The sequence below is a fragment of the Mesitornis unicolor genome, unplaced genomic scaffold (assembly GCF_000695765.1).
Source record: "Mesitornis unicolor isolate BGI_N332 unplaced genomic scaffold, ASM69576v1 scaffold14523, whole genome shotgun sequence".
In the NCBI taxonomy this organism is placed as follows: Eukaryota; Metazoa; Chordata; class Aves; order Mesitornithiformes; family Mesitornithidae; genus Mesitornis; species Mesitornis unicolor.
Window position 1 is genome coordinate 4,501 of NW_010175503.1, and position 10,235 is coordinate 14,735.

Sequence of the window (10,235 nt, forward strand, 5' to 3'; positions counted from 1 at the left end):
TTATCTGTGCATAACTCAATGGTAGCTGCAGCCAGTCTTGATTTCAAACCATTACTTCTTTCTGAAGAAGATTTTTTTTTTTTACCCCCTTGCAGGCACTAGGCATTGCAATTTAAAGATTTGCTCATGGCTGCTTTAACAAAATTCCAACATTCTTTGTTTAGGACTAATTTAAGTCACTGTTCTAAAAATTCTGTATTTCTGTTTACAGTGTCTGAGCAACACACCTCCTCTTACAGAATACTTCCTCAATGATAAATACCAAGAAGAGCTGAATTTTGACAATCCTTTAGGAATGCGAGGTGAAATAGCAAAATCTTACGCAGAGCTTATCAAGCAAATGTGGTCAGGAAAATACAGCTATGTTACCCCAAGAGCATTTAAGGTCAGTAGGGAATTTAACCTGAACGTACATTGTCAGTTTTGGTTTTGTAGTTAAGTACACAAAACTTAGAGAAATATGCAAGAAGAAGATGTAGTAATATTCATCAGTATGCAGTCCATTCAGTTAACTGTTGAAACACCTGAATGTATATTTGAATGTGTCAACTGTCCTCATGCTTTGATCTTTGAGAATTAGTTTTGGGTTTCTGTCTCCATTGAAAAGCTTATCTTTTATAACTGTGTAAGTTTTACCACTTCAACTTCCTGCTGTAGCATCTAGGAAGTATCTGTTCTTTATAACAGTTAAGTTACCAGACGTATTTGTATTTATTGTTTTTAGACACAAGTGGGACGATTTGCACCACAGTTTTCTGGTTATCAGCAACAAGATTGCCAAGAGCTACTGGCTTTTCTCTTGGATGGATTACATGAGGATTTGAATCGAATTAGGAAAAAGCCTTACATTCAGTTAAAGGATGCAGATGGGAGACCAGACAAGGTAGTGTTTTTGGTGGTGGTGGTCTTCTTTTTAGTCAAGGCTATATGTTGCATACTTTGTGATAGTGCGCTGAGGTTGGGACACTGATCACATGTTACTTTTTCTGGAAGAGAATTCAGAAATAAGCGGAGACTTTAAAGTTGAGATCTTATTCAAATACATATGTAAATTTCTGATTATTTAGAAGATAATTGGTGGGGGTGAGAGGGTGGTAAGGCTTTGTTACGACCTTTTTGTTCAATTTAGTGCTGTGTCCAGTTGGAAAAAAAAGAGTTTTCATTCTGTCGTTTTATTCTTATGTCTACACTATGCAGCGTTCTGTCTCTCTCAAGTCTCTTACTTTAGAGTAACCCTTCTAGCATTGAGCTACAAGCACATAGATAATTTATTTTGCTACGAGTACGAGTTACTTCAGATGGAAATTTACTTTTATTTGCTCTAGTCTTGTTCCAGGATACTTGAAGTCTCTCTCAGACTATGTAATACCACTGACAGAATCTCTGTCCTAGGAAAAGCATCTTTTAACCTGTGATCCTGATGGTCATAACATATCTTAAGGAATCCTTTGGAGTGAGATTTCTATGTTTAGGTGGTAACTGAGAATGTTCTCTCAAGTATTCTTACTAATAATTCTCACTGTTCGTTTCTGACTACTTGGTCATAACCCAGGTCATGCTTTAATTACAGGTGGTTGCTGAAGAAGCTTGGGAAAACCATTTAAAAAGAAATGATTCCATCATTGTAGATATATTTCATGGCCTTTTTAAATCCACCCTAGTTTGTCCTGAATGTGCTAAGATATCTGTAACCTTTGATCCCTTTTGTTACTTGACACTTCCATTACCCATGAAAAAAGAACGCACTTTGGAAGTTTATTTAGTTAGAACGGATCCACTTGCAAAGCCTATGCAGGTAAGCCTCTTAATTTATGTACAAAACTCCTGATTCACGTGGCATTAACAGTGAACCCGAATTCCCTTACATTTTTTTAAATTTGAGTACAATAAGCAAATTCAACAAGCTTTACTGTTCTGGTTTGTCTTCTGAAGTTCCACTTAGAATGCCTGTGGAAGATTGTAGGTACCTTCTCATATTTCTATTAGTTTCAAGGAAGATCTTGGTAATTTCTGTAGGATTGTGTTAATAAGGCTTCTTAATCTTCAAAATGTATGCTGTCCTCATTTTTTATTTTAGTGTTGCTATAATGAATTTGTATGGTTATAAAAAAATATTTGTACATTTAATCCAGACTTAATTCATCAGATTATTAGCCTCAGAAGGCAAATATTGGTAATGCGTGATGCAAAAAAAACCCCTATGACTAAATATATTAGGTAGTCCTGAATCCTTCTATACTATCAGTTAATAGTCAAAACATTTCAGAATATATTTTTTTCTGTGAAAAGTATCTCTTTTGCCTTTTTTAGGGAGGATGGTATAAAACCTTAGAATGGCATAAAACAATGTGAATAGATTATGGTAACAAAATAATAATAAAGTTGTTCTAGCTGTACCTTACAGGCTGAGCAAGGTTAGGTGAAATGAGTAAGACAAAGGCAGTTAGGCAGACTTGCAAAAAGGCTTTTGCATCTGATATCAGAGTATCCTGTAAGAAGCAGACTGGGGGTAAAAGGAGTGTTCTCAAAGACAGTATAACGTAAGTTAGAGAAATCAAAGATAAAGGGACACGTATTAACTAGTGGAAGATGAGCTTGCTAGAAATTTAATTGTTTGTGAGAACAGATTTGCACCAGGGACACACTGAAGTTGAAGAAGACCCCGTATGATGTGAGATAGTTACGCAGGAATGAATAGAGATTGGGAAGGGTATGAGTTCAGTAGAGCTTTGGTGAGACTGAGCAACTATAAGACTTAAGGAGATACCAAACACATGCTGTACTTGGCAATTAGTTGCAGAGTTGTAATACCTTATTTCTGATTAATCCTGTCTTTATTTGTTATGCAAATAACAGATAAGAGTCCTGTGTGGAGTTTCATTACAAACTGCAGGTGTACTGCACTAAGGGAAGCCACAGAGAGGTTTTCTTTGACTGTTAATCATCAGGTTCTCTCTCTGCATGCAAAATTAGCATTCAGTCTTTATTCATTGTCTTCTGTTGCTTTTTTTCCTAGTAATACTTCATAAACAACTTGCGTTGTATTCCGAATTTAAGAATCTAGGCAATAGCACGCATACTGTATAAGTGCTTAAATAAGTACGTGCTGTTGAAATATAAATCTAAGTAATCGGTGCTGTTAGTCTTCTTATGGAGAAAGTAAAATAACATTAAAAAGCATTTTATAGACTAATAAATGTAGTATTCAAAGTGTGAGTTTGTATGAGTAAAGTTGTGAAGGTAGCTTACTATGCTTTTTAGCAACTTTGGAAATTTGTGTTCGTTGATTTACATACTTTACACCTTAAGTTCAAGAATCTGAAAGAAGTACGTGAAGTACAACTGAACATGTGATAATTTGTTTGGTTTTTTTCTCCTGCATGTGTGTTCTTTTAAGAAATTTAAGTTACATTTTATTTTTTTTAGTATAAAGTAGTTGTTCCCAAAATTGGAAATATACTGGATCTTTGCACAGCATTGTCAGCTTTGTCTGGTGTTGCTGCAGATAAGGTAAGAGTGATTTCTTATATGAAGTACAACAATGAACATTTTAGCACATATTAACCTGATTTAATGATGTATACTCATTTTTTTTTTTAGATGATTGTCACTGATATATACAATCACAGATTCCACAGGATATTTGGCATGGATGAAAATCTAAGTAGTATTATGGAACGTGATGACATCTATGTGTAAGTACAGATACCATGCTTCATGTCTCTTTGCAGTTTGTTTAGTTATTTGCAGAAGATTAAAACCTAAACATAAAGATGAATCTGGGGGGGTTATTATTAAATTTTTCCCCTTTGTAACCTTTTAAATGACGGTTGTCCTTTGTTTTTCTGATTTGTTTTTCTTTTAGATTTGAAATTGCAATCAATAGAACAGAAGATACAGAACAAGTTATAATTCCTGTTTGTTTAAGGGAAAAGTGCAGGCACACTAGCTACAGCCATAGTGGTTCTTCACTGTTTGGTCAACCTTTTCTCATAGCAGTGCCTAGAAACAATACTGAAGATAAACTGTATAACCTGCTGCTGCTAAGAATGTGGTAAGGTTATTGCTTAAAGAAACACATTTGTTATGAATAATTTCTTATGAATAGTTGGAATCAGTAGGAACTTATTTTTAGATGCATTGCTTACAAACCAGTTAGCCTACTTAGTCTTTAATTTGCTTTCTGTTAAATACATTAAATCTAAAAATTTAGCCACTTCAGATGTGAATTAGTGTGGATTTTAATTTGTGGAGTTTTTTGTTAGCATGACATTATCCAAAAATTATTTGAGAAGACAGTAAAGACTCTATTGTCAGTTTAGAGGAGCTAATTCTGCTGTATCCACAGCTGTTTGCTAGGGCTTGGTAAAATGGAAATGTTTTGCCGTTTATTCTGCTACGCTTATAGCTCCTGTATCTACTATACAAGTTTATATACTAATTTATGTTGTAAAACTACATGCTAGGTGCTTTTTGAGATTAGACAGGAATAAGTGTCATTATGTGGAAGAAATTAGAATAATATAAACTACAATTTAAATTTATGCTTCATTTTCAGATAATGTAACTTTCTGTGTAAGCGAACACATATTTTTTGTGTAAAAAAAGAAGGTTGATGAACAGTTAAATACGTGATTTCTGGATGGACTAACACCAAGAATCAAATTGTATAAAATCAAGTAAATGCCAAAAATATAAGAATGTAGAGAAGCAGAATTTCAGATGTGCCTTTAACATTAGACAAGTTAGGCACTAAAACTGTTATTTCTGAATAAATCAGAGAAGAGTGCAGGAATACAGTAGACTAGAAAGGATTTGCTGCAACCTTTTTAATTATCTGGCTTTAACAGTGTAAATATTTAAAAATCCATTGATTCTAACTGTTGCTTTTATTTGTTATATTTAGCCGATACGTGAAAACATGCACTGAAAGTGAAGACACTGAAGGATCCCTACACTGCTGTAAGGACCATGGCATCAATGGTAATGGCCCAAATGGAATACATGAAGAAGGATCTCCAAGTAAGACTGGAATATCTAAACTTGCTTAGTGTTTTGTGTTCAATTTGAAACTGCAATTAATTCTGTAGTGTCTTTCAGTTATTGTTACTCTGCCTCACTTCTTCTTCCTTATTCTTCCAATTGTTTCAGGTGAAATGGAAACAGATGAACAAGATGACGAATCCAGCCAGGATCAGGAACTTCCTTCAGAGAATGAAAACAGCCAGTCAGAAGACTCAGTTGGAGGTGACAATGACTCCGAAAATGGATTATGTACTGAGGATACTTGCAAAGGTCAACCACTGATGGGACACAAAAAGCGACTGTTTACATTCCAGTTCAATAATTTAGGCAATACTGACATAAACTACATCAAAGATGATACCAGGCATATTAGATTTGAAGATAGGCAACCTAGGCTTGACGGTAAGTCATGGGAAACAGGTTGGGCAGCATTCAATTCTGATACTTTTTTTCTGATTCCACTTCCATAGAATAATGTTTCCTTCTCTCTATGTGTTATTGGGTATAACTTCTTTTCCAATAGTAAATTCAGTATAAATAATTAATTTGTTACTGTGATTAACTCTTAAATATGCAGAAATTGTGTGTGCTTCCATTTTCCATCTTAAATTCGTGCTAGCATAGTGTTTGCCCGAAGTTAATATAATTTCATGTAAAGCAAGAAATCCTATTAAGAGAAAGTATATTTTTAATCTTAGAAAGATCTTTCCTTGCTTTGGATTGGGATCCTGAATTGAAGAAAAGATATTTTGATGATAGTGCAGCAGAGGTAAGCTGTTTATGTTGCTCCCCTTTCCAGCACTAGTAAAGCTTAAATGTGGAAAATACAGCTTACTTACTGTGACATAAAAGATTGTAAGTCTTCAAAAGAAGCAGCTATTATATCTTCTTTTCACATTATTTGTGCTAAATATGTTGTCATAAACTTCATTTACATATCTAAGTAGTTAGCAAACCAGAGGCTTACTAATTTGGAAGTAAATCTGGAAGTAAATCTGAAGTTGTGAAAACTTTCTTTGAATGGTTTCTGGTCAGTGTTTCCGTATATAGGAGCTTTGTAGTTACTGTTCGTAGTAAGACGACAACACTAAAATGAGTTTTATTTCATTTGTTTTCTTAACTCAAGAAATACTTCTCTTTAGGATTTTGAAAAACATGAAAGTGTGGAATATAAGCCTCCCAAAAAGCCTTTTGTGAAATTAAAAGATTGCATTGAGCTGTTCACAACAAAGGAAAAACTAGGTGCTGAAGACCCATGGTAAGGACAAAAAATTAAAATTATGTTCTATGGTGTATTTCTCAAAATGTAATCAAAACCACAGTGGAACATTAGCAGAGATACCTAATTGATTTCTTAATGGTATTTTGAATCTTGTCATTTCAGGCATAGTTAAAAATTCTCAAAATATTTTCTATTTTGATCCATTGCTTAACTAAAATTGTTACCATATACAAAAGATTGTTTGTGTGGGAGACAATTAATGCATTCAGAATTAGGAGGAAGGGTATATCCATAAGATATTCTAGTCTGTGGGCTGTGATCCATTGTGAATTAATTATATTGTGCCAAGTCCAATGCAATGGTTTAAACAAAAACTTCCCTCTGGGATGAGAAAGGTGGGCACATACTAAAGTTTTTTTTATGCAAATACATAACTTGCTTTGCATTGGTTCATGAAATAGGCATGTGCTTAAACAACAGATTATAGGAAGTTCCCATAAGATCCTTTTCTTCAGGAATTTTCTAGCAGATAAGAATCCTTCAACACCTGAAGCTCAGAATTAAGTTTGAATAGAGGGTCTGTCACTTTTTTTTTCTTTTCTTTTGTGACGACTTAAAAGTTTTGAAGACATCCAAACACTGTCACCAGAGATCCTCCTTTATTTGAGCAGGGGAGGAGGCTGACTTACAAATTTTCTTTTTTTTTTTTTCCCCCCTGGGTTGACTATTTGAGATACCATCTAACTCAGGTATGATGAAGTGCTTCCATTTCTGCAGCACAATGTAAGCAGAGTATTTAAACTACAAAATACAACTACTGCTGAAGTCAAGCAGTTGCTACATCTCACAAGAGGTCAATAATCACATTATTTCTTCATTTGTCAGGTCTGCACAGCTTCTCATCCCTAGTCCTGCACTATTTGTATTCCAGATACTCTAAGCCAACTGGGAGAACAGTTCTTCAGTTATAGCCTGCCCTTACAGTTCTCCTCATTTCTTGTCTTCATCTGTTGTTGCTATGTGAAGAAACTTGTACAGCCTTTTTAATTTAGGGCTCATCTCTTTCCTAGATCTTTGTTAGATGCCAAGATGTAGAATATGCGTAAACCACTTCACAGAAAAGTTGTTTCCATAGATTGGCCTTACCTACTTTCCTCCCTGAGCTTTAGTTCTTGAAAGATTCAAGTGTGCATTGCAGGGAACAGAAATTTGTAAGTCACAGCCTGTTTAGTACTTGCCTACTAAAGAGGCAATTTTTTTTAGTAAGGAGTTTTTTGAGGTTCTAGTAGTCACTGTTACCTGGTTTTAGTGGTACGGGAATGGAGTGGGAGATAGATTAATTTGGAAATTGAAACTTGGAAGAACCATGATTGTCTGTTATCTGTGGCTTTCCACATAGTCAGTTTTCCTGAAGTATTTTCATAACCCTTCATTTTTTATTTTTTTTAATAAAATAGGAGAAAGCTGTGTTTTAACTGAAGATGCAGGGACTACTATAGGAGATGAGAATGCTATATTGGGGGGTGCTACTTTTGTATTTAAAATGCTATCAAGCTTCACTGTGAGCATGCTTGCACACTAGCACTTCACATTTTCAACTAGAAAGGGATATCAATGGCATTAGTAAACAGAAGATGGAATATGTTTGTGTGTTTTAGCTTTTGCTCATTCAGTTCCTCCTATGGTAATGTATTTGAACATACGTATGGACTGCAGTTGTTTGTTGTTTGGTTTTTTAGGTATTGTCCAAACTGTAAAGAACATCAGCAAGCTACCAAGAAGTTAGATTTGTGGTCGCTGCCCCCTGTACTGGTAGTTCATCTAAAGCGCTTTTCCTACAGCAGATACATGAGGGACAAGTTGGATACGTTGGTAGACTTTCCAATAAAGTAAGAAACCTAAATATTTTGGTGCTAGAAGTATAAAAATCAGCATGACTAGAACATATGTTTAATCCAGCAATTACATAAAATGGTTTTGTTCTCAGCTTCCATGTGTGCATCCAGTAAACACTGGTGACAAAATGCTCGCAGGTGAAAAGTATGAACTTGGAAAAACAATAATAGTACATAAGGATGGAAGAAATTTGTCAATAGTTTTGGCTAAGATTATTGGTTCCTATTCCACTCCTCACAAAGTGAAAGAGATGCAATGTCAGTGTAATCTGGTTTATGTGGTTTTTTGTGGGGAATAAAGTAAAGAGCTCAAAGACCACTAAAATGTGAAATGGTTAACAATATTATTAACATGAACTTCTTTTGGTTGTTTTTTTTGTGGTTTTTCTGTGTGGTTTTTTTTTAAACAGTGACTTGGACATGTCAGAGTTCCTTATTAATCCCAATGCAGGGCCTTGCCGCTACAACTTGATTGCGGTCTCCAACCATTACGGAGGAATGGGAGGAGGGCATTGTAAGTTCATTTCAAATGCCATCATTCTACATGTTAGCTTTCCTTCATGTTTATTTTAAGTACTTGATCTCTTTGAATCAGTGGCATTTTTTAATGATTGAAGGACTTTTTTTTATTACCTTGAAATGCTTTCAGAAGTATTATAACACAAAAATCTGTATGAAATGAGCTTTCAAGGATAATTGTAGGTTCTTTTATACTTCTAGTTATGCATGTTGTGAAAAGAGCTTCATTAGCGCTACTGTACTCTGACAACTAATTTAGTCGTACTTGTCTGTATTTTTGTATATACTGTGTCTCCTTGAATGAAGAAAGAAAAATGAAATTTGATTTTTACTCTCCTTTCTCACTATACATTCTATTTAGAAGGGGAATGTTACTGATTAACTTTATTTACTTAACAAAGTGTGAAAGTATGATTCAGCAGTAATAGGTTTTAGTTAGTTAAATGTCAAGTGTTTGACAGTAACACACTCTAGCAACTGATTGTATTACATCTATAAAGATACAAAGTCCTCAGTTGTCGTACTTTTCTTGTCCTAGATACTGCTTTCGCAAAAAACAAGGATGATGGGAAATGGTACTACTTTGATGACAGTAGTGTGTCCACTGCATGTGAGGACCAAATAGTGGCAAGTACCTTTTGTGTTTCTAAAACTGGGACTGTTGATGGTGTTTTATTCTTGAGGGAAGACAAATGAAGAGAAAATCATGAACCTTGCAATATATTTGTATGTAGTAGCTTGTGTTCCTTCAAAAGACAGTACAAAACAAAAATGGTTTGCTCTGCTACGCAAAAATAACTTAAGTGAAAGGTTTGTATTTCTTTGAAATTTTACTTTATAAACTTTGAAGTAGAAAAAAAATGGATGGCTTGGATTGTGTAAATGTGTTATCTCTGGAGCCTCATGGGCATATTACTCTTTCTCTTTTACAGTCCAAAGCAGCATATGTGCTCTTCTACCAGAGACAGGACACGATCAGTGGAACTGGCTTTTTCCCTCTTGACCGGGAAACTAAACAAGGTGCTTCAGCTGCCACAGGCATCCCACTGGAAAGTGATGAAGACAGCAATGAAAATGATAATGATATAGAAAATGAAAATTGTATGCACACTAACTAATGGAAGAACTAGAAGCCATAAAAGAGACTTCCTTAGTGGGTATACCTATTGAAAGAGTGAAATTGCCCACCAAATTAAGAATAAAAATCTGAGATGGGGAATTTCAGATAACAGAATGTAAATCTTTATTACATTTTAACATGTGCAGTACTTGAAGTGAAACAATAAAAACTTTAACAGAAATTGTCTCTAATGCATTTACAGTCTTGTATTCACAAGCTATATATAGGAAATCACAAATAAACCCCTTTTAAGTTTTCTGCTGCTGTTCTGATGGATTATGTTTTCTTTTGTTTTGGATGTGAGTTAATAACTAAAATGTTAAATCTGTGGACTTCTGACATTTATTTTCTTAGTACTGCAAGAATACTACTGCAAAGTCTAGTTTCTGGATGAATATATACATGTTCCTTAGGCTGTCACACCGACTGCAAGTAAAAATTCATGAATATTTAA

General features: G+C 34.6%; 1 protein-coding gene across 1 annotated transcript; it reads left to right on the forward strand.

Annotated features, from left to right (window-relative positions):
- Positions 1–211: 211 nt before the first annotated feature.
- Positions 212–9,962, forward strand: USP15 (ubiquitin specific peptidase 15; the record flags this gene model as incomplete). The annotated part of the gene is made up of 14 exons (XM_010181417.1): positions 212–385; positions 725–883; positions 1,571–1,795; positions 3,427–3,510; positions 3,601–3,695; positions 3,866–4,054; positions 4,907–5,022; positions 5,152–5,427; positions 5,724–5,794; positions 6,168–6,283; positions 7,987–8,136; positions 8,553–8,656; positions 9,200–9,288; positions 9,594–9,962. Coding segments are annotated over 14 exons (2,034 nt in total), but the record flags the coding sequence as incomplete, so codon positions are not given.
- Between the last annotated feature and the right edge of the window lie 273 nt (positions 9,963–10,235).